This window comes from Asterias rubens, chromosome 1 (assembly GCF_902459465.1).
Source record: "Asterias rubens chromosome 1, eAstRub1.3, whole genome shotgun sequence".
Taxonomy (NCBI): domain Eukaryota; kingdom Metazoa; phylum Echinodermata; class Asteroidea; order Forcipulatida; family Asteriidae; genus Asterias; species Asterias rubens.
In genome coordinates, this window is record NC_047062.1 from 5,975,080 (window position 1) to 6,000,417 (window position 25,338).

Consider the following 25,338-nt stretch of genomic DNA (forward strand, 5'->3'; position numbering starts at 1 on the left):
ATTTTCATGATACATGTGCATTTTCTGTAGCATATATGTACATGTGTACAACACTTTGAGAGTGTTTTTTGTTTGGTGTCAAAATTTCTTTCTTTCTAGATAATATCAAAAATCAAAATAAGTAAAAAATTTCTACGAAAATTTGACATGCGACTTTAAGTTGAAACATGCCTGGTGGAATTATGTTTCTGTTTGTCACTATTTAATTATTTTCTGAAATGTTATCCTTTTTTCCCATCCAGTTTGGTTACTTATCTTTTTATTAATTTATGTTAATTATAAATTGTTAAATTCCTCCTTTTAAATGGGAGGGGTTTTCGACTAGAACATTTTCGCCTTGTGGCTGTTCCACGAATGAAACGTACACAATATGATAATTTGTTCATTACAAATGCACACCTGTCACTCGCAGCTAAATTGTCTTCAATTTGTTCATCACGAAACGCAATCCATCGTTGCGCCATCCGCAGATTGCTATGCCAATCAATTATGCGTGACGTCACGGAGCTAAACAACGCTGGTATACAACAACCCCGCATTCGATTATTACATACCGCGGGTACCAGCGTAGTACAGGTGCCGTTTTATGCTAAACGTTGGATGCGGGCTGATTGGGGCTGAGATTGTTGATGTTGATGTAGTTGCCCATCACAACCATCAGCATACCACGGCCAAAGAATCGTCAATGAATGGTGGTGAAGGAATAACTATTTACAATTCACCCGTTGCCCTCTCCACGTTATTAACTATAGCACTCTTTTAACGTTGAGTTGATTGACTTCTAAAGCACTTCAGAGAGCAGGAAAATTTGCCCAGGAAATACCGGGGAAATGTCTCTTTACGGCCGTAAATCCCCGACAGGCCTACCGAGGATTTCGTCGGCAGGTCGGCCTCTGGACCGGGGATTGCTCCTGCTCGACGAGGAGATAGAACGCCTGAGACACAACAGGTCTGCACCACCTGCTGGAGCATCACACTCTGCTAGTGGTTTCGTTCCATCTCCACCACCAGGCAAGAAGATTCTTCAAGATGTAAGTTGCTCATTTTGATTTTAAAGGAAAATATAGAAAATATTTTAACAAATATTACATATACTAATTTCTTGGACTATATTAAAAAATTTAATAATGTTTTTATATTTATAGATGATTTTAAATGTAATTGCGAAATATATTTCAATGTTCACTGGTATGGTGTGCCAGAATTAAAAATTGAAAAAATGGTTTGCAAGTTTTATTTTTCTCAAAAATTGTTTTCATTTTGAAACTTAAAATTTGTGTAATTAAAAATTGACCAAACCCTACCCCACAAGTAAATTAAATTAATTAAAAATAAACCTAAATTACAATTAAATAGTTAAAACATTATTTTATCATGCTACATTGTTTTCATCGAGCGAGGCATTGCTAGCACTGTAGTTCGGATGTATCATTAATTATAACAATAATGAACAGTTTTTATATCGCACAAAATAACGACCCCAAAATAACAATGAAGTCTCAAAGTGCTTTTGGAAAATAAAATAGTTTAAAGCAGATGTATACCTAAAATCGTAGAAAACACAGAAAGAATTACAAACATGCATACAATGAAAATTACAAACAAAAGTGTGTCTCCAAATTAGGCTTGAACTAAAACTACAAAATAACATACGCACAAATTGTAACGTTTACTGTTTGTTATTTGTATGTAATTATTGTTACTTCAAATGTTCAAAAACCTATTTTACAGTGTTAACAAATTTTACCTTTGAAGATAAGTGGCATTTCTGAATTATTTTACTGCTGGTAAATTTTGGTTCAATTAACGACTCACATTTGTTTCTTATGTTTCTTATAACTAATAAAGAAGCCTAACCAATGCAAGAACAGACATTTAAACATAAACAAATTACTTATAAAGTAAACCAAACGGGAAAAATAGTACAGCGGCATCAACAGGAGTATAAATGAACAAGGACACAGAATGTGAGGTCTCAAAATCAAGCATCCGAACGCACACAACTTTATGTGACAAGGACACAGAATTTGAGGTCTCAAAATCAAGCATCTGAACGCACACAACTTTATGTGACAAGGGTGTTTTTTTCTTTCATTATTATCTCGCAACTTCCACGACCAATCAAGCTCAAATTCTCACAGGTTTGTTATTTTATGCCTGTGAAGGCTAGTCTTTGACAATTACCAATAGTGTCCATCAGTGTCTTTAAGCAGGGCCACAAATACAAAATTAGCAACTACATTAATTTAGATTTCAAAGTAAGAAAAACAATGCAACAACAACATGAATATTTTTCTTAATTTTATTTGCTGTACTTCTCTTCAACTATTGTTTAGACAATTAATTTGGTTGTTATAATGCACGATAACTCGATGCTTTCTTGCTAAGATAGGAAAATGTTTTTCTGACTGTTTTTCTGTTTTAATTTTAGTACCTTTTTAAAGGTCTTGAAGCTGCAAAATTGTTGTCCAAAATTTACTTTCACTAAAAAAATGCCATGAACCAAAATGCCATGTACCAAAATACAATGCAAAATTACAAGTGGTTTCTGACATTGAGGGAGGAGATACATGTAACTGAATGTTTTGACCTTGCTCTATGTAGTCTTGTCCCAAGACAATATTGCTCGATATTGGATAGTGTACTGCGCTCAGTTGTAAATCTCTATAGCGCCATCTCATTTGACGAGAGAGCTTGACTGGCAGGCTTGAAATCTAAACTAGTCTGGCGCAGACTAGTTTAGATTTCAAGCTTGCCAGTCAAGCTCTCTTTTCAAAGGAGACGCGCTATCTGGCTCTAGCGATTTACAACTGAACGCAGTACACTATCCAGTATCGAGTAATATTGTCTTGGGACAAGACTATGCTCTATGCTGATTGCTGAATGGCAGGAATGTATTCACACGTCACTCCTCACACTATGCAAAATTAAATGCCCTATATATTTAGTTTTAAAGGACTGTCCACTGTAGTTGGGAATGAAATGATAATTGTTGCATCCACCATAAAACCAACACTGTAATCTGATCATAGGATGTAGATAAGCCAATTCAATTCATAACTTCACTCAATATTTAAACAGCTTTATTACGTAGCAATGCTTTAATAGCCTCAGAATGCGTTGCACTTCGTGTCCCAAAGAGCAACGCCACGCATATCATCTGCACACAGCCGTCGCTGGAAAATTAAAAGCTGAGTATGTCAGTTACTCTGATTGTCCCTGCACGGTTCCTTAGCAACAATTATTATCATCTCCCCCATCTAAGACCTTGGGGCATGCATCAATGGAGGTCATATTGATCATTTAGGTCAGGGTTTGTTATGAGTTTTTTTTCTTTTTTTGGCCATATGCATTGTATCTTACGCTTGCAGTATATTTGATGTAGTGCACAATAATTATTTTATGATGGATTATTTTTGTATGTGTTAATTTTATTGCAGTTGAATGACCAGGTGAAGCTGTTTAAGAGTGAACTTGAGAAGAAGGACAAATTAATCCAGGATTTATCAAGGTATGTTAAAACTAAAATCATGTAATTTTATATGTTTTAAAATTATGTGTGTGTTTTTTTGTAACTTATCAAAAAAATATGTTAAATGTGAATTTAAAGACGATGTGACCTCTGACGTCACTCGAAAACCATAACATGATTCGCGCCCATACCGCCGGGCAAAACCTTTGTGTTTTGGCAGCCAGCTATAAAGTGTATGCAATCTTACCATGACTACGCGTCTTTTTGCCCGGCGGAACATGATGTATACAGTGTTTTGTCAACAGAGGGCAGTTTGAATGTAAACAATAGGTCACATCGTCTATTTTTTTTAAAGGGAAATATATTTTACGTTGTTCTGACTGGCCCTTAAAATTGTGTTTTATTTGTACGGCTAGGTTGTCTATAATCATAATATTATTACAATTTATTTATGAAAACATTTTCCATGTCGCAAAAAAAAGTCACAAAGTGCTGCACAATTCAAAATAATATTGTGAATGATTGATTGTTAAAGTATCTGTAGTCTTGATTGGGGATAATAAAGCAGAAATACTAAAATGCATATTTTATGACACATATTTGTTTCATTTATGGCAGTATTATTTTAGAAAAGAGATATCAACGCATGATAGCCTCAGCTTTGTCAATTTTGCATTGTTTCTGTCACTGTTGAGATGTAATTTTTTATAACTAATGTGTCCTAATTTTTTTATTTTTTTTTCAGAGCTGATCTGAGTACCCCAAAACACAGGAAACATGTTTCGTTCGATGAACAGGTAAATATTCTACTCAAAATGAATTTCCAATACTGTGTATAGCAAGTAAACTTAGGCCAGACTTTTAAAACTTCTCTTGGAAAACTATTCTGGATCCTGCAACCACTTTTTAGAGTTAGAGTTAATTTTAACATAACAGTGTAGTCCTACCTCCCCTTGATTGTCTTACTAGGATCCTTCCCTAACTCCAACCCAATCTAGTTGATCATCCAAATTGTTCTTTTCACAAAGATTTAAAGGTTTAATTATTTTTTTCAAGGAGGAAAGAGCCATACCGAAAATTTGTTGCCTTTTTACATCTTTAGCAGTCCCAAATAAAAATAATTGGTAAATTAATAAGTTGTCACAAACAAATGGTGCCAAGATGACGCAAAAATGCTTGGGAAATTCAGTTTGGGGGTAACAAAAATAAAATAAAAATATTTTTAAAACGGATTTGGCCTCCAAGGAGGATGGAAGCTGGGAGGGTCAATCTATGGTTTTTTTATTACTTTGCCTTATTAATGCAGTTCTCAGTCAAACAGAATCAAACAAAATATGCAGTTGGATTTTGACGTGTTTGGTTTTGACAATGGTTAAGTTTAAAGTTTAATGTGTTAAACTTTATTGATTGGTTTGCAGTATGACATGATGCATCCAAGAGAATCCATCTTAAGATCCTCATATGAATCTACAACACTCGCTAAGTTGCAGCTGAGGAATGAACAACTGGTTGAAGACGTAAGTCACTTAAACTTATTAAGCCTTTGAGAAAGACTCTGCTTAAGTCCAAACAGCAGGCCATTAACTTTTCTTTTAACTTAAATTTAATTAGAGTCAAATGCTTGGAATGGTTCGAGAAAGTCCACAATCAAATACACATTTATTTGGGTATCTCTGCTTTTATTGAGCCTATATAGGGGATCAATCAGGTCGGCTGCGTGTTTTTTTCTTTCCCTGTCTTTTTACCTCTGTCAATCTTAGTTCGAATCCCACTACAGACCACAGCTCGTATAAGGATTTTTCGGGTATTGACACCCTCCTAAAATTTAAAAGTATTACTTTATATTTATGTTTCTTGTGAGTGTTGTCTTAACTAGTTGAATACTTTAAAAGAATATGTGTTAAAATCATACATGTGCTTATCTAATTTAATATATCAGAGCAATGTGTTAATATGGACTTGGCTTTTTAAGTAATAGTTCGAATTGTTAATTATTTTCCCTTCAGCTTGACGACACTAAGACCAAGCTTCTCTCCCGGGACATTCAGTTGAAAGAGCTGAATGGAGAAATAGAGCGACTCAACGGAGAGAGTTCTCGCCAGTCTTCTCTCATCTTATCCCTGAGGGCGCGCATCGGTGACATGCAGCTTGAGACGGGAAGCGTAGAGGAGGTTCAAGCAAGAGGGCAGTACACCATCGAGACTCTCCAGAGCGACGCAAAGCACCAGCAGGGCAAGGTGCTGGAGCTGGAGGCCAGGGTCAGGAAGCTTCTTCAGGAGAGAGAAGACGCAGAGAGGCGGACACAGACGTGGGAGAGGAAGTACAACGATGTGTTCTTGAACCTGCAGGGAATCATTAACACCGAGGATCAGGCACCGGAGGAGATTGCCAGGAAGGTTGGTGCTATTTTTGAAAAGGTTTTGTGCGAATAGTAATTCCCTTTAATACCATTATTTTTTTGCATCAGGGATAGAGAATATTATTTGGTTTTTAGCCTTAGACCAATGTGTATAAGGCTAGCTCAGTGGTCTAGTGATAAGACATGTGCTCTAGCAATGCAAAGGTCTTGGGTTCAAAGCCCACTCTAGTGATTTGCCTGCAGAATTTTATTTCACAGAACTGGGCATATACGCCTCTCTTAATACTTATGCATGAGGTACGTCACAATGCTAACTCAAAACGAGGCAATGGGCGCAGCCACTGCAAGTGATGTGGGACTTGCACCCATAGCCTCATTTTGGGTAAGAATTATGACGTCATGCATAAATATTAAGAGAGGCGTATACTGATTATACAGTGCCTAATATGCATTGGTGTCAAGGTTAAAACCAAATTGTATTCTCACCATATGTAGATCTAAACTTAAACCACAATAACTTGCTTTTTCAGCAGTAAAGTACAAACAAACTGTGAAGATGATAAAGGTACTCCTCCAAACATATTTAACTAAAATCTTACTTGATTTCCCTTATAGGTATCTGGGCTCATCCAGGAGAACCTGACCCTGAGAGGCAAGCTGGCGACCCTGGAAGAGAACATCCATAGCAGTGAATTGGAATCCAAGGCAAGCCGTGAGACAATCCAACGTCTGGTGGCCGAGATGAACAGGGACCAGAGGAATAATATGGACACTAACAAAATGGTGGAGAAATTCAGATTGGTGAGTACAGGAAAAAGATGAGATGAATATTGTGTTTGTTTTCTGAATGTTCTAGGGATCATCAATGATGATGATGATTATTATCCAAGATAGAGCAAATCCATCCTACTTCATTTTTGTTAGGCCTACATCAGTTTGAGTTGGAAGAAAACAAGAATAGCAATTGACCCAATTTGCCTGATGTCTTTTTTATTTAGAAAGAGTGTTAGGCTGTGCTCTTAACACTTCATATACCAAAGGTGATACTGAATATCTTAACCTAGTTATCCGCAACATTGGCATTGGGTCAACTCTAGGTACCAAATTAACTTTATCCTGACTCAATCTGCAGGAACGAGATGCTGCCCTTCAGATCCGCAATGAACTGGAGCGAGAGAATTCTCTCCTCAAGGAACGCATGAACGCCAGCCGACGCGCCTGGGACAGCACCCAGCACGAGCTGAATGACCACGAGAATAAGATGACCAGTCTGGGGAAGGAGGCCAAGGAGCTGAAGTACGAGGCGGACGTGGCCAAGTCAGAGTTGAAATCCTTCAGGGAGTCGTTGGCATTGCTGCTGTCGAGAGGCAATAGTCTGAGTTCATGTGATACGAGGGAAGATTCAATCAAGGAGAGAATCAAGCAGCTGCAGATTGATGCCAGTGAAAATTCTACGGTAAGAATCATATTATTTTGATTCAGTGGAGCAAGATAGTCAAAAAGTTGAGACCAATTTACTCACGGAGTGCACTGGAGTAAATCATGAGAAGTTCCCCTTGGTCCACTTAGTAGTAGTCCTGGTCAATTTTCCTACCCCTGTGTACTACCTAAAAATCAGGACAGTTCTTTGCAGAGCAAGAAGTCCATCCGAATTAAAAAATCAAGTTTATGGTCGAGGAATGGCAAAACAAGTTCTAACAAAAACTATTTGCACAGCTGGGTAGATATTTTCTCATTAGGTTACCGCAAACCAACTCTACATTGATACCTCACCATGCAATGCCTCAAAATTATATACCTTTATTGTTGGTTTGAAATATTAAGCGAGACGAAATTCAAGAAAAGGCAAACAATTTGTGAGGGGAAATTATAAAAGATGATTTTTCACAATGAATCAAGATAAGACAAAATAATCTTATCTGTTGCTTTCTCTGAAAGTCTTGTTTCCCTGTTTGTGCCAAGGTATCTTGATAAACCTTGTGTTGCTACATTAAAAATTATTTTCAATAATTTTTATTGAAGTCACAGCAAGTCTGAGAAATATCAGGGTTTGCAGTGTGGCTTTATGTAACTATCTGATTGCACAACTAAAACAATTTCAATTTGTTCTTTTCTATTAAATAGCATGTCAGCCTCATGGAGACAAAGATCAAGAACTTGACCGAACAGCTGGACAGCCAAGCCAACTTGCACCAGGCAGCCATCAAACGTGCCAAAGAAGCTCAGGATGACTTTGTAGATCAAAGGGCCCGCCTCAAACAGGTTGAGACGAGCCTGGCTACTGACGGAGTCCTCTTGGACAACTTAAGATCAGAGAGGCAAAAGGTGAGATTGAGAGCAAGATGGTAGACCTTTGTGGAGGTCTTTTTTTGGGGGGGGGGGGGTCAAGTTCCCTGTGAGAATGATCGCCCATTTCAATTTTGTTTAAAAGAGCCTATGATTTTAACTGTCTTTTAAAAATCATCACAGCATCTAGAAACTATTATGTTACTTTAGCTCTTCAAATTCTACACTGGTTGCCAGTGCAGTATTACACTCGTTTCAAACTTGGCTCCTTATAAAGCCGTCAATAGCCTTGCTCCACAATACATCACTACATCACCAATCTCATACCACTTCTGTCATCTTCTCCCAACCTGGTGAGACTGATCCAACCTATAGCCTCCTAAACTTTCTCATTGCTTGCAATTAACTGAAGCTTTCAAGTGCACTGGTGATTTTGAACATTTTCTGGAACAAAGAGACATCCTCAAAGTGTCAGAGATGGTGTTGTACTCCCTCGAAATGCAAATGTTGTGTTTTTCATTAATCAGGTGTTTGTTGACTGTTTTTTTTATATCCAGTACATGGCGTTCCTTGAAAAGGTAGCAGCTGTGATGAAACTAGAGACCATTGCCCTCGACCTTGGATTTGATCTGAATGGAGATGCAATCATCGCCCGCGCTGAGCAGCTGGTGCGCAACGAAGGAGATGGCCTGGCGGACAAGACCACCCACGTCTACAGCCTCCAGCGCAAGCTGAAGACAATGAAGCAGCAACTGGAGAGCAAAGATCTTCACCTCGATCTACTGAGGAAGAAGATCACCCAGCTGGAGGAGAGCCTAGCGGGGCGGTCATCCCTCCAGAAGGAGCGAGACGACACAGAGTGGAGCCGGCGTAAGATACTGAAGGAGAACGACAGGCTGAAGGGGGAACTGAGCACTGCCAAGAGGCTGATCATTGACATGAAGGCTCAGATGTTGGACGTCAGCAACCTCAAGGTTGGTTAAGAAAGAAGACTGATGAGCTCAGTACTGTACTGTACATTTTTTAGATAACATTGCCTGGATTTTTGGAGCCATCATCTGCATCCATGCAATTTCATCGTATGCCAATATGCAAAAGTGTAGCCTCTTTCAAACACACGCCTTTCACTTTGACTCTGAATAATTCAAAAATTGTTCCGCAACCACAACTCTACCTCATCTTGTGGTATTTGACTGCTAAACTTATAGTGCCTTTTTAGTCAGTAATTTCGTTGATGGTTAATATCAATTTTGTTTCTTCCTTGTAGTTGACCTCAATGCACCAATTCAACAGCATTGACGAACTTGAGAAGTCCCTAGATAAGATGGAGAAGACAAAAGACAAACAAGCCCGAAAGATCGCCGGCATGAAACAGGAGCTAGAATTTACAGAGCACGAGGCCAACGAGCTTCACCATCGGGCGGAGCATTCAGTCAAGGCCCTTAGTGAGGACCTCCAGGCCACCAAGGCTCTGCTGATCGAGGTGCAGCGACGGGAGAGGCAGCTGGTGGACTTCAGGCAGGTCATAGCCCGCATGCTGGGCATGGATATCACCACCTTGGCTGTCCCAGACTACGAGATCATCTCTAGGTTGGAGAAGCTGATCCAGGCTCACCACTCACACGCCATCACGGCTTATGGCCTCGACGAGAGCCTGCAGAACATGGAGAGAGGATTCAGGCAAGGTTATGAGGAAGCCTCAGCCTTGGTCGGCACAACTCGGCGGGCTCGATCAAGATCAGTATCTCCAACACGGCGCAGGAAGCATCAACCGGAGGTGTACTAGACCTTGGCTATCTCTCTTAGATGAACTGAAATAAATAAAAAAGAGCTTCATTAAAAGTTACAGAACAAATCAATATCTGTTGCTGAATTTATTTTTTAAAATGTCTCAAAAAAGTAGTTCCTTTTGTGAAGTATTAAAAGTTGGGTAGACAACGACAAATTAGCATGACTTTGTTGGAATGAACTTCTAGTGAAAGACATTATTATAACAGGGTAAAAAATCAGTTTAAAAGTTTGTCCCAAATGTATTTTGATATCAGGTTAAAATTCTTCAGTATGTGTAATGTTTCTTGAAAAACAGAGAAATATTTTAGAAAATGTTTTTACAATTGTTTATGAGAAAATAGAATAGCTGTTGCTAAGGTTTGCTGTTGCAAACTGCTTATCAACCAAAAATTCCTATGGTAGTAATGCAAAAAAATAGTTAATGTCCTGATTTTTCGACTCTAGCACTTAAGCTTTCAAGAAATTTATGCTAGGGTCAAAATGTCAAGTAATTAACTGTTTTTGACAATTGTTTATGCTATGGTGGGTTAAGATTAGGTACTCCTGTGGTATTTCAAGTCCTGATTTGATGTAGGCGGTAACAATTTCACTTTGTCAACAGAAAAATAGGTCATGTAGAATAAGTTGTTAATTAAGAAATGTTTTCTTGAAGATTGGCTGTAATACAAATTCTGAAGTTTTTTCCTATATAGATACAATTTACTTTATTTTTCATTTCAACTAGGTTTGTGTATTGTGTATATACAAGTAGGTTTGTGTATATATAAATTCTGTATATTATGTGAATGTGCAACTGTATAATTCTTTTAATTACTGGATTTCCTTAGTAGTGTAATATCAAGCCAAAAACATGTACAAATATATACTTATTAAAGTGTTATCGATAGTTGTTTAGCATGTTTTGATGTGTTAGACAATACTATATTGTTCAGTCAATTCAGATGCTAAAAGAGGAATTACTTCATTATGAGACAGTTTTGCTTAGTCCCTGTAAATATTTCTTATACAGAGTATTCAAGATGTTTTTTTTTTATACCAAAGGCGAACATTTGTTTGAAAAATTTATACATTGTCCAACTAAACATAGACAATCACAAAAAAACTTATAAGCCCTTTTATTAGGTGATTTTTTACGTGAGTCCATTAAGTCATTAAATTCATTAGCATTGGTTTTTCCAATGGATTTCCAGAATGAGTTTCATTGAAAAACTAAAATTACTAATGGCTTAACAAAAAGTTGGTTGGGTATCGAGAAAAAGGATTCTTAATCTTGAATTGAACTGTTTAATGCCTGTTAAGGCATCTTTGCTGGCTTTCATATACTTTGTTGTAAAGTTCAAAACTCATACTTTTAATTTTCACTCCAGCGTAGGTTTGGTTTGCATGAAAGACGATGAATGTATAACTTCAGTCGTCTTGAAATGCACAAAATTATCCCATTTTATAACCAGAAAGATGTTTTCTTACATTTTATGTCAGAAAAATAAGATTATATTTTGTACTTTCATTAAAATCATCTCTTTAATTCTTAATATCATACAAGATTTCAAATAATTGTATGAAACAGTGGTTTTGTTTTGTGTCAGTAGTTAAATTGTGCTACAAACAGTATGTAGAAAGATGAATAAAACAGTTGAAAACAGTCATCGAATTTGCATCATGTGTTGAATTTGTCTGGATATCCAGTGTATGCAGTTTGAGCAATTTGAACAGATATAAATCAGAGCAAGTTGAGGGCAGTGTTCCACTACACAGTGTTTGGATGGATTTGGCAATACGTACATAATGGCCTTTTCTGAAGCCAGACATTGGCTCCGGCTTATGTTCCATAGGATATGATTGAATTGATCCGGAGGTGCAGATGCGGTGGGTACACCGGACCCTGTTACATTGTACATGTTCGGCAGAACATGTTCCAGCGTCATGATTACATAAAGTGTATTATACAGGAGATTATGGGGTGCTCACCCGTCCGTGCCCCCCTCCCCCCCCCCCCCAAATGGCGAACATGCACAACCTTCTTCTGCTTGCGCCCTCTTTTGAATCCTCCTCCTAGGCCTTCAGTGCAACTTGTTAAATTCCCAGGGGACAGAATCTCGACAAGGTGACAGATTTTCCTGACACAACGGTACACTGGCTCTCAGTTAGCACCCCTGTAAAATGTTCAAACACGCAAGATTCGTTTTTTTGTACAGGGGGGGGGGGGCGGGTGCATGTGCGCTCTCCATTTTTTGGGCCTCCGAATAAAACTTGTCAACTTGTCGATGTTCATTTTAAGCAACTAGCCAGAAGCGAAACAAGCTGTTGAAGTTGTTTTGGTGATAATTGTAATTTCTCTGATGTGGGTGAGATATTTTGGTTATGATGTGGGTGTGGCAAATGAGTGCAATGCCACTTTCCTGTGCGACGGGATGGAATAACATAAGAGTGGTAACTCCATTAAGAAGATAGACAACGGCTTCATTTAGTCGCGTAAAGACGCCAAAATCTTGCCATACTATGTCCTTATTGTATCATAACTGAGTGGGATGTACTGTATATCGAATTTAAAAGGGGGAAAAACCCGGCAAGTTTGGTTTAATTTTGTGTTGTCTATCACATCACAGCCAAACGGACTTCATCCAAGCTAGGGTTTGTGGTTAGGTTTGAAAACAATGACACTTTCGTTGTGAATGATTATCAGCAAAATGAAAGCAGATAATTTTTCCTGGACTTTCAGCTATAGTTCCCAGGTGACCTCAATGATTGAATGAATCACTTTTTTGGTAACTACCCTATAAAAGTCCGTGTAAGAAGTGTCACTGTGAGCCATGCTAATGGTTCAGCCGCTGTTGTGTGTTGGTTAACTTTACTGACTCACCGTAAACCTAACGAGTGTAGGCCCCATACATCTTGCCGAGATTGGCCGGGGTTCGGGGGAAGTTTTGAGGGGTTCAGGGGAAACGAGCAAAGCCATGGAGAATGAATCATCGTGAACGAATCGCTTTACTAAACTTTGTGGTATGACAGACTGTGTTCGCTTCCGTTCAGACATTTTTGCTGCCACGTTTTACTGTAAACAAAAACTAAGTAAACGTCAGAAAATAAGTCTGCGGCGATTCTATACATGGAGTATTGTAGCGTTTGTGTTGGTTCGTCGCTCGAGTAAAACAGCATTATCGCCGTGCCGGAACTTATACTCCAAATGAAACAAAAGTTTGCTATCTGCTTGGTGTTGGGGTTGAATTGAGCACTAAGGAAATAGTAACGCCTTAGAAGTCGACCGGCATGTGAGTATCAGAATCTTTATACACCGTATTTTGTTTGGAAAAGTATCTTTATTCCCAAGGGGCCAAGGCATTCAGGGTTGTGTTGTAGTATAGGCCAAGGCCATGCCGGGGGCGCGCGTGCGTGTTGAGTGCCGCTAATAAACTTTCTGACAGAAGATTCTTTGCCACTTCCGAAGTGACATGCATTTGATGATATGATGGCACTTTTTGTGTAGAACGCAGGGGCACCCGTCCAATGACACTGTTCACATAATTATTTGAGGTGTGTTGGGGGCGGGGGACAGTTTCCACACTGAGTGCTGCTAAATTCTCTGACAGAAGATTCTTTGCCACTTCTGAGAAGTGACATGCATTTTGATGATGTCAGCTTCCGCATGGACAACAGTTCAGTGGCACCTTCACATAATTATAGTTGCTTTATACCGGATAATAAATTAAAAAAACCCACAAACGAACAATGTTAACAATTTTTGCATAATAAGGGATAACAAATTGCCGTGTGTGTATAGGACCCTGACTCGTGTGTTTCTCGTTCTGGGTTTTATTTTAAATTTTTGTGGGGTTAATTTAGATTTTTTTTTGGAAGGAAAACTAACTGCATATAAAAATAATGTGAATGCAGATGTCTAGTGCGAAACTTGCAGAAAAGTCATAGGGCAAGACTGAGTTGTGTTTGTTTCAGTAGTGTTTTTGTAATATTATCACAATTGTGTAAAAGAATAACTGAAAACAATGTTTCAGAGTACAAAACGGTCCTAATGATGCCTGCAGTTGGTGCCCCGTACTTCTTGAAGTTTGGGTCATGCTATATTTCTGCCCTTTATTGAATTATCATTCCTATCAAAGCCATCAAAAAATAATAGCGATATTTTAATTTTGCTGTGAGCATGCACTGTACTTGTCGGCCTGTGACGAAACAAATAGTAAACAAAATGTATTCTTGTGGTTTTGAATAAGTTGATACTTAATAAGTCTGCACCCTTTGTCTGGAGTTATTTTTCGCGTGACCATTTCTGAATTTCAGCTCAACTGAGTTTCACCTTTTTCATATAGTGGTAGGAATTGATTTGTTACCTTTGGGCATTATACCGTTCCGGATGTATTTTGTTTTTTAAAGTTCTGCATCAATGGGAATGAATGGGTTAAGGTGGGAAAGTAATCTTTATATTGTATTTAAAACAACACTATGGGGTGACCTCCGTGAATGTCAAAGGAGAATCACGAGGAGGGCGGGAATATCCAGGGGCCGGTAAACTTTCCGCAACTCCTGCCCAGCCTGAGTGCTGGCCCCGTGATCGTCATTGGCTATTGAAAATAGACAGGTGGCTCGGTCAATTTTGTGAAAGACCAATGACGAGTATCACCTACACGCTTATCTGTTTTGTTGATATACTTGCCCAGCTGTTTTATTGAAAACAAACTTTCTTAAAGACATAATTTTAAACTTAGCATATTCTCATTAATTTTTAATTCCAGAACTATAGTCGAATGCTAAAGTACGCGTCCACGGGTCGACGCAGGTACGCATGCGCGTTATCGCCATTTTCCGATGGAAGTCGACTGGATAAGAATGGTAATGGATTGTTTACGAAGAGTATCGGGACCGTACGACTCCGAACGTGCTGTCTGCTAAGGGGATCGGTCATGTTTAGCAAAAAAGCTCACGGAGATGTTAAGAAATCCTCCCAGAAGCTTCTAGACCCGAAGAAAGATGCCGTCACACGGCTAAAACATCTCCGAGTCGTACTCGGTAAGTGGTTGTTTTTAAAGGAATCTACCATTAGAAACCCCGTAGAGAATAGCTTAACCAGTTTCGTGATAAACCTAACATTTTGGGGGAGGGGTACATTTTGTGTGCACCAAATTACACGTGTGTATTGTTTTATCAGATGAACAACGATAAATCATCCATATGGCTATTCATCAATAATGAAATGTAAATTTTGTAGTAAAATTTCATTTTAATTACAATACAAAATTCCCCCCAAAAATACAAGTCAAATTTCATCCTTTCTTTTAATTTCATTCCCCTGTTCTGTGTTCAGCAGTGTTTGTAAATTGTGAATGTTTGTAACATTGAAATTGAATTGGGAATTCAATTAATCCCAATGCGAACCACTCCACTCCACTGTTTGACGGTGTAGGGCACCCCTGTAAGTGTAGTGTTGATAATATCAGTATCATTGATTCAGTGATGATAATGCAAATCCTTTTGCATTTTTGGGTATCAATCCTTAAATTTAATTGTTTGTACTAAAATCTGACTCAACATGGATGGAAGTAAGACATTCATTCCTAGAACTGTGAGGTCCGTTCCGCTATCGTCTCCACTAACCTCATAATAGACGGTCATGTCTCACAACACAAATGGTTTGTTTTTTGGGGGGGTTTTGACATTTTAATTTGCGGTCAAATCTCTCTTTTTTTTTTTTTAATCAAATCTCACCAAAATTGGGCTCTTTGCGTTCTGTGAACTCTCATTGACCTTGAAGATGGTCCAGAAAATCCACTCAGTCGGCATCTCAAAAATTAATAAAAATTAAAAATTCTTACCGTAATTTAGTCCCCATCTACTCCGTTTTACAACTACAAATGCCGATGACACAAAGCGTCGCAGGTCACAGCGTGATGATCCGTGCGTTGTGACCTCCTTGTTAAGTTCCCCGGCGGAAGTTTCAGGAGGAAAACCTACCAAGTACCAAGTACAAAACATATGTCCATGCGTCTGGGAACCACGAAGAGTGTACATACTTGAATAAAAAAAACCCTGATCCGTTTGTGTTGTGAGACTATTTAATTGGAGATGATAGCGGAACAGACCTCATAGTTCTAGTAGTAAGACATTCTTAATGCCCATGCTACATGTATGCCGCAAGATAAAAAGGCCTTTTCATACTATCTGCTTCTCCCGATTGCTTGACCCACACCCAGCAATAGGGTCAGTTGACTAATTTGTTTTTGTACCAGTGTTCAAATGGTGTACCAAACCAAGATTCAAAACCTCAAAACAGGGAGTGGCAAAAAGATTCTTAAAAAACCCATTTAAAGACCTATTGAATGATAAAATCTGAGGTATAAGCAGGGGAAGTGTCGCACAGGGTTTGGTCAATCTGTGGAGCATATTATCGGCAGATTATAAGTTTCACCCCAGTCCCACAATGTGCTCTCTTGGGGTGGGAGTGTTGTGCAAGTCTCTTGCTCGATGCACTTCACAGGCCTGTTGACACACAAGCCTAGCAAACCAATGTCTTCCATTTAAAAAAAATGTCACCCACAAACACAAGGCCAAAAAAAGGTAAATTTTGGTGAGAGTTATCATAGGAAAATATCATAGGAAAATAAAGAAAAGGTAGAGAAAGAGGAGATTTTGTACTCTGTTCACAATTTCTTGAGTAGATTATCAGATGTTGAAAGCATGTTGAAAGCAAGTATAGAAATATGGTAGGGAGTTCCAAAAAGCTGCAGCACGAAGAACTAAAAGCTAACACTAACAGTACTGGCCTTTTGAGTAAAGGGATGAAAAGATGTTGCATTCTGCTCTACCAGCCAGGCTCCTAGTGGATGATACCCATGATGCCTACATCTGTACGGACTGTGAAGAGGGTAACACTGTTTCTGCACTAGGGGTAGGTCACAGGTGGCAGCATGTCGCTGGCGACAACTGATTTGGTTGGTATCCCAAATCATAGGCAAATCTCAATAAAAAATAAAATATAAAAAACAAACTATTCTTTGGGTATCGATCAAGTTTAACATTTTCTTGAATTGTAGAAGATTTAGGATACAAATGTACACCTGAAAGCAATACATACAGACCTGTCTGGTAGTGAGTTACAAAGTGTAAGCAGTTCGAGGGAAAAATCTATCTGAATATCTAAGAGTAATGGCCTTTTGAGTGGATCTTAGAAATATATGTTGTTAAGGTTTTGGCCTTGGTGCCCGTTGGAAAAATTGCTTCAACCCCAACACTCTGACTTTAAAATGGAATACATTTTTTTCTCACACGGAAAAAGTGCCTGGCTCCAATCCAGACACAGGGCATTTTAGTGCTGATTTTTTTAGGAGACAATCTTATAAACATTTAATTAGTTTTTTTGAGTTTAAAGCACAAAAATAAATTGTTGAAAACAAGTTTTTTTATTCTCTCTTAATTTCTCTAAAGCGCTTTTGAAGTTGTTCATTACATACAGAGCTGTTTCCGAGTTCTGTCTCTGAAGAAATTGAAACATGAAGGCACTAACCTTTAACCTCTTTGGCGAAATAAAGTCATGCTGGTGAACATGGTGAAAGATGTTCATGCCCACTTCTAAGTTTAGATTATTCATGGGTCATACTTTTAGAGCAGTAATTTAGGCTTGATGCGTCATTTGAGTTAAGGGTATGTGACATTTTTTCCCTTCTAGTAATGGGCATCTTTATGAGAGAAGTAACAGACCTGCGAGGGAACATTTTGAAGGGCAATAAGGCAATAACTACGACGTGGGTAGGTAGTTAGTTGCCTCTGTTGCATCCATTAAGTATCAGGCATAGAACAAAATACTTGTAAAAAATTGTGGTCGAATTAGTTTTGTAGATTCTAACTAAATTAAACGAAAATGTTTCATTAAAACAAGATTAAACTGGGCTTGTTTGTTAGCTTCTGTAGTTTCGTGTACACATGACAAAGAATGTTCCGACAAACACAGCTAGATATATTTGTTTAGTAACCAAGAAATTGTTGGTGTACACTGTACACATGACTGAAGAAAGAAAGCATAATGACTAGATCCACTATATAATAGTGTAATGCATACATTACTAGGCCTAGATGTAGTTAATTTGATCCAACTTGATGTCTTCAGCCTATGTAGTGTAAAACTTTGATCCAATTTGATGTCTTCAAATCCCTTGCTGTCAATCTAAAACAGTAGTCAACCAAAAGTCTTGAACAACAATAAAGCTTTTTATATAACACCCAAGCAGATCCTTGCCATTTGATTGGAGGATTGTCCGTCACGTGATAGCAAATAAAAGTACCATTGCACGCTGAGTCACTCACCGTGCTTTTTCGTTCCATCCGAAAAGTACCATTGCACGCTGGCAGCGTGCAATGGTACTTTTCGGATGGAACGAAAAAGCTGAGTAAAAACATCACTGCGTGCGCGTGTCTTTGGTAACGCAGCAGGTGTTACTGCAAGAAGGCATAGTAAAATTACTAGCATTCGGCTTCTACAGTTGAAATTGTTTGTTTTGAAAGTTGTATCTTTCAATCAAAATGACAAAGATCTACTTGGATGTTATATAAAACAAATAATGAATGTTTTTCATTGTGCAATGGTGCGAATATGTTCATTCGTTGAAAGCTGGAATGTTCCATTCAACTCGGCTCCGCCTCGTTGAATAGAACATTCCATCTTTCAACTCATGAACATATTCGCACCATTGCACTCATAAACATTCATTATGTGTATAATAGTTTTACTTGTTAGTGCCTGTCACTTGTCAGCAAGAAATATTAATAAAAATGTGCGCATCTACCTACTAGAGGGATATGTTATTTTAAAAAGGCATACATGTAGACAGCGTTTCACGTGATATGAGCAGTAATTTACTGTGTTGTTTTTAAATGCCTCGGAGAACTGGAAACTACTGTACAGGAGATGATGTCACTCTACAGGGATGACATGGTATGACAGTGCAAATAATGTGACTGCAACACTAAATTTTGAATAGTATTATGTACTATGATCTGACAATGAGGACTTTGATGCGTATTAATCAAAGGCACTGGACAGTGGACACTATTGCCTTCGTATTACTCGAAATAGTTGTTATTTTATAAAAACTTACCTGATAACAAGCAAGAGAGAGCTGTAGAACATTGTGAGAAACGGCTCCCTCTAGAGTAAATATTTTGAGAAAGAGGTAATTTCTCACTCAAGTAATAAAATACTTCATGATTTCTTTCATGATTTTCTTGCAACTTCGATGACCAATTGAGTCAAAATTCTCACAGATTTGTTGTTTTATGCATGTTAGGATACATCAAGTGAGAATACTGGTCTTTGACAATTACCAAAGGTGTCCAATGCCTTTTTAAAAGCTGGAAAACTAGAAATATAGGCCCTATATATGATTTTAAACTTAAAAAAAAACATTTTCAAAAGCACTTTATATTTCAAACTTGCTTTCCCTGTGTTTTTTCACCCTTTTTCCATTCGCTAATTAAAAATCACCACGTTTTTATTTCTATTTTTGACCAACCTGCCCACAATTTTTTGAAAAACAAGTTGTGTTTAAACATTGATTATCCTGAATGGTGTCAAAATGGGCATCTAGATAACTGGGTTAAAAATCCTAGGGGGAGGACCAACAGAACATGACCGAAGACTATGGTATTGAAGCTGCATAGTTTACAGGCGTTGGTTCGACAAGTGTACATGCTTGAACTTTGGCCTTGAAGTTAAAAATGTAAATTTGTTTAGAGCTTGCTTTTGTGTTTACACTGTACATATGTGTGCATTAAACTTTGAGTGAATTTTTTAATGCTATATGATCAACCAATTTTTGGGGTTTAGAAAGGGTTATATTGTTTATGATTGGTGAATATTTTCTGTGCTGAGAGCTCTCAAAATTGAAATTTCATTTTTGTTGTTGAAAAACTTGGGTGCATTAAACTTGTGGACTTTCAATGAAAAGGTCATGCAATTTAAATGCAGAATTGAATAGTTTTTTTTAATCAGGAATCAGGATAGATCCTGATATCACTTTGCCTTGAATTTCATATTTTTGAAACAGTGTAAAATTTCATGGTGCTGCTGACCATGTCTGTGCTTGTAAACCACTGTAGTGATTATATGGGTTGTACTAGATCTAAGCGCAGAATTCCCTCGATGAGCAGTGCATAGAATTAGGCCAAGGTTAGGAAAAAGTGTGTAGATGTAGAGGCGACCTACATAACCTACACGAGAGTCAAGAACAATATTTACACACAGAATTCATTTTGCAATATGAATTTAATCATGCAATATGAACACCAGCCCATACATAGGGGCCGCAATCAGGCTGGATCCAGAGTTTATTGCATCAGGGATGATGTAGTTTTAATATTAACCATAGAAATCATTGATTTGTCTTGGATTTAGTAAGATACATCATGCTGTATATAGTATACACAGGCAGGTGTTTGATTGCAGTTCTGAAAAGCTTTAGCTTCAGCACTGCCTCTACTTGAAAATACAACACAATGGTTAAGAAAATCTGTATATGATAGTTCCCTGTAGTACCGTATTAGTCACGGAAGTAAAATAATGTAATCTTACTGAATTTGTGCACGATGGTCGATGAGACAGAATGAAGACAAGTCTTTTTTGTTCAACCCATATCTTGAGAATGCTTCCTAGGGAAAACAATAACAAATCCATTCATAATGAATCATCATGTGTTTCATTTGTTCAGCATGAAATCTAATGTTAATTTGTCTGGGCTACAGTCTTTCCATTTTTTTTTACTACTTTGCCTGACTACGGCACCCAGCCATCCAACAGCAGTCCAGCTACCCTGAAAAATCCTTTACATCCTTACTCTTTCTGTATACAGTAGTAGCAGTGCATTTGGGGGTGGGGGGGGGGGGGGCTTTACAGGGGTGTGATGGGTGGGTATCTAAGTGATGGGATACTGGGCATTTTTTCCCCAATGATTCATACAGGCATTTGTGTTGCTGTGCTGTGCTGAGTAAATTTATAAGCAGGCCTGGAATAGTGTGTAGAGACTGAGGGCAAGGCACTCTCCCTGATCAAAGGGCATTTTCTTTCAGAGACTCAGAATGTCTGCAGGGGGCACTTAGAGGCCAAGAGTTGGGCAATAGAGGCTAGAGGCCAGAGTCCTTGAATGACTTGAATCAGCCATTGACTGGATTGACTTTGATTTTTGCCCTCCACCCTATAAAGGTACATGTACATGTAAAGTGCAGCACTTAAAAATCTGCACTTAAACACAAAATGATAGTAAAGGAGTAGGTTGTTTGCCTCAAGGGGGCGGCCTGTCATGCATGGATTCACAAGGTGAAATTTTATATTGATAGTTTTGAATTTTGTCTAAATAATGCGCATTTATGTGTATGTGCTGAATGTGGGTGAATTGTTCCCCTGAATTGGTATTATCACTGTATGAACTGCCTTTAAAGGCAGTGGACACTATTGATAATTACTCCAAGTAATTGTTAGCATTAACTAACTTGGTAATAAGTAATGGAGAACAGCTGTTGATAGTATAAAACATTGTGAGAAACGGCGCCCTCTGAAGTAAAGTAGTTTTTGAGAAGTTTCCACAAATTTGATTTCGAGACCTCATTTTGAGGTCTCGAAATCGATCATCTGACAGCACACAACTTCTTGTGAGAAGGGTGTTTTTTCTTTCATTTCTATCTCGCAACTCCGACGACCAATTGAGTTCAAATTTTCACAGGTTTGTTGTTTAATGCATGTTGAGATACACCAAGTGAGGAGACTGGTCTTTGACAATTGCCAATAGTGTCCAGTGTCTTTAACATATCCTTCAAAAAGCGCTTACATCCCCACCATGGGTGTTTCAGTTGATTCTGCTGGACTGAGGACTGCATTTAAGTACAATACCAAACTAGTAAAACTTTACATGGGATCAGGCATAACACTATTACCCCAAAATTCGGGTGCTAATAAATTTACCACTTCAAGATTTTGTGTGAATTGCAAATTTTGTCAGTAAATCTCTCAAATGATTTAGGGTTTTAAGATCAATTCTTCTGCTTCTTATTATTGCTGTATAGACTCTATGCACATCCTTAGAATGCACGTATACCACTTCTATCATTTTGGGAGTAAATTCCTGTGTGCACAATTTCGGTTCCTAAAATGGCGGACAAGATTGTCACGTGTTTGTGCAATGAGCATTGTGCAAGGAGTCAATAGTGCCTCAAACACCTACTCTGAACACTAAAAACCTTTTGGTTGAATGTAATAAGATTTTAAGAGATTAAGTGTAACTGAACGTGCCATTTCTTACTCGATGCATGGATGTTGTTTGTTTCAGATAACTTGGACCAATTGGATGCGCGTAGCTTCTTTGAGCAGTACTATTCCCACATTTTCTATGTATTCTATGAGAACTTTGTTGCGATTGAGACGATTTTAAAACAGAGGGTGCACAAGGCACAGAGAGAGGAACTGGATGGTATCGTTGCAATATTTGAGGTACGGAACACATTTCTGTATTATGCTAAACATTTTAACACAGAGTGTGGTGTTTTTAGATTTATTTATTTGCTCTTTTCCTGTTTTATTTGTTAACATAATTTTGGGTTGAACAAAGAAATATTGACCAGAGCAGGACTTGAACCTGCAACCTCTGGATAGATAGAGTGTGATGTTTGTAGATTGATTTACTTTCTCTTTTCCCGTTTTAATAATAATAATAATAATAATATTTATTTGGGCAATCACATTTACAAGCACATGTACTATACATTACAAATATTTAAGAAAACAAAGTAAAACAACAGTGGGGTGCCCAGGAGAGCATAAAAGTTAACAAAATAAATATCGCCAAAAGGCGTATGTCTCCTAAATCCCCAAAAATACATTAAGGCAAGAGAGGGCATATAAAAAAGCACAGAAGATAATAAAAATCACTGAACAACTATAAAAGGCAAATAAGCAGAGATATACACAAAAATACACAAATAAAGGATATTCGTTAACAAGCAGGTTTTCTTTTCGTATAACTTGGATTTGAACATAAAGATATTGACTAGAGCGGGATTTGCACCTGCGACCTCTGGTTTAACGTGCTGGCACTCTGCCAACTGAGGAACAAAGAAAAATTACCTAGAGCGGATTTGAACCTGCATATTGATAAGTGTTCCGGCACTCTGCCAACTGAGAACTGAACTGAGGAACAAAGAAAAAAAATTCTAGAGCAGGACATGAAATGCAAAGTGCCGGTACTCAACCAAATGAGCTGTCTAGCCCTAATGTTGTGGTCTCTCTATTTTTCAATATCTTTGTGAACACAATATTGACAACATCTCAGAAAATAAAGAAATTTGGCCGCAGGACCTGTGATCTAGTGGAAATTTCTTGTGATGTAAGCCCTGCTGTAAGAGTTTGACCTCATGTTTCATTAAATAAACAACATTTCACTTTTCTCTTCTCAACAGAAAATCCTTCTATATGTTCCAGATTTAGTCCACGCAAGATGGCAATACCAAAGTATAGGTGAGTTAATATTGATACCCCCCCTCCCCTAAAAAAAAAGCGTTGGACATTCAAGAAATGCCAAAGATGCGAGGGATGCATTTCTTAAAAAAAAAACAAGGATGGTTAAGAGTTTGTAAAGGATGGTATCAAATGATGTACAGACTGTTTGCGTATTGTGAATGATGTCCCTTGGCGAGGCTGTCTTCCAGTTCCAAGTCTACAATATGGGGAAACCCATGCCCGCAAGCTACACGTAATTCCACATTTGACAAATCGCTTCCCAGGAAAAGATTTTTATGTACATTTGTTATGGGTCCACTGAAAACACTTTCACAAGCATTGGAGTAAGACTGCTTTGAGAAAGTATGCAATTGATCTGTTGATGTGGAACCTTTCCTGTAGAATCCAGGCTTCAAGAAACTTAACTAAACTAAAAACCAGGCACTTGACGACATGTAACCCAGTGCTTTCCAAGAACTGTAGGAAAGCACTGTCACATGTATGTGACCTTCCTCTGCATTCTAGAGTGGATGTGGTGATGTGCACAACCTCGGGTTTGACTGCCTTTAAAGAAGCATAGTATTAATAAGTGTTTAATCCAGCAGGTCTCGAAAAACATTGAAAAGTAGGAAGCTGACTAAGAAACTAAGAATAAACTCAAAACATTCCAGATGCAATCTTTGTAGTACCTATTTAGATGTGGATAAGAAACATACTTGCAATAACTGTTTCAGTCAGCAATTGATTTTTGTTTAACAATCTACATTCGAAGAACCAAAATTACAAAAATTATGCGCAATTTGCATGGTGCTTTTTCACATCTGACAGGCATCTCAAAATACTCATTATTTTTTGATCGGTATGCTTGAGGTATGAGACCCATTTTAGCACCTTGTAAGACATTACAAGGTGCTGTGGCTTAATCTGCTGTAAACCGTGCCAGAAACAGAAACACTAGGATAAATCCCCCTTAACGATAAGTGTACTTGTGTTCTTCTACTGCATTATTGGATGTTCAACTTCATGTCCCATTAGACTTGAGAAATTTGGTTTAATTGCTCAAGAGCCTAAAGCCACCCTCAGACAACACCAGTACTGGAGTCCAGTGCACCAGACCTTAAGTCCAGTGCACCCGACCAATCGGCTATGACACCCCCACAGGCTCAGGCCTAATCCAAATTGTGGGCCACGGTTATGGTTAGGACTGTTCTTAAGGACGTCCTATACTTCACAGCATGAATTCGCTCACGGCATTAGCAAAAATAAAATGAGAAGCAAGTTGACGACAGGTTCAACATTTTCATTTGCCTAGTATATGATTTTGCTCACACACGATTAACGTTTCGACTCCCATCTCCCATGCCAAATGGACTTTGGAACTAAAGATTTTATAGAGGATTTATCAAAGAGAACATGCAGTTTGACAGGGAAGAAATATTGCAGAAATACTTAATTACTTGTAATCGTATCTGGATTCCTTGATTGATCTGGATGGTTGTCTTAGAAAGCACATCTGCAGGTACTAATGTCATTTTAACATAGGTGTTCTGATAAACGTGACTATGACTTCAGCAAACGGACTAGACATTTCCTCTTACTGAATATACAAAAGATTCTGCGCTTCACACTCTAATCAGCCAACGGCTCCAGAGGTTTAAAAAGTCCTTTTGCTTTTAAATGAAATTATTCACCATGGCAGTACGATTGATACAGGCATGATATTCTTCCTGCTGTAGTCTGCTTTCTGATTTATTTGCCCTTGGAAATATCAGAAAAATCATGATTAAATTGCCTGAAAACTGTGTGAAATTGGGCCCTTTCTTAGCTTTTGTACATCACTTACTAATGAGAGGTTGTTTCACAGATGAAGCTTGACAACTGGAGCTTGTGTTGTCAGGTACAAGCAACAACCAAAAGCAATGTTTGATTTTTGCCAACCATCCTCGC

The 25,338-nt window shown here is 38.2% G+C and overlaps 2 protein-coding genes across 4 annotated transcripts in view; both read left to right on the forward strand.

Annotated features, from left to right (window-relative positions):
- The first annotated feature begins 577 nt into the window (after positions 1-577).
- On the forward strand, positions 578-10,261 carry LOC117294416 (coiled-coil domain-containing protein 170-like). 2 transcript variants are annotated; one of them, XM_033776808.1, is made up of 10 exons: positions 578-1,031; positions 3,441-3,511; positions 4,218-4,269; positions 4,891-4,989; positions 5,479-5,868; positions 6,447-6,632; positions 6,964-7,287; positions 7,956-8,156; positions 8,675-9,091; positions 9,385-10,261. In XM_033776808.1, the coding sequence occupies exons 1-10, from the start codon at positions 831-833 to the stop codon at positions 9,901-9,903; spliced, it is 2,460 nt and encodes an 819-aa protein (XP_033632699.1). In that variant the 5' UTR covers positions 578-830; the 3' UTR covers positions 9,904-10,261. The 2 variants fall into 2 exon arrangements, with proteins under 2 accessions (XP_033632699.1, XP_033632708.1); XM_033776817.1 differs by lacking the exon at positions 578-1,031 and adding an exon at positions 3,174-3,307.
- Positions 10,262-14,740: 4,479 nt separating this feature from the next.
- The window catches only part of LOC117300060 (ral GTPase-activating protein subunit alpha-2-like), a 102,701-nt gene continuing 92,103 nt past the window's right edge, over positions 14,741-25,338 (forward strand). For both annotated transcript variants that reach the window (XM_033783737.1, XM_033783745.1), the window contains exons 1-3: positions 14,741-14,927; positions 22,226-22,386; positions 23,352-23,409. In XM_033783737.1, the coding sequence (XP_033639628.1) occupies positions 14,822-14,927; positions 22,226-22,386; positions 23,352-23,409 (325 nt within the window). In that variant the 5' untranslated portion in view covers positions 14,741-14,821. The remainder of the gene's footprint in view (positions 14,928-22,225; positions 22,387-23,351; positions 23,410-25,338) is intronic.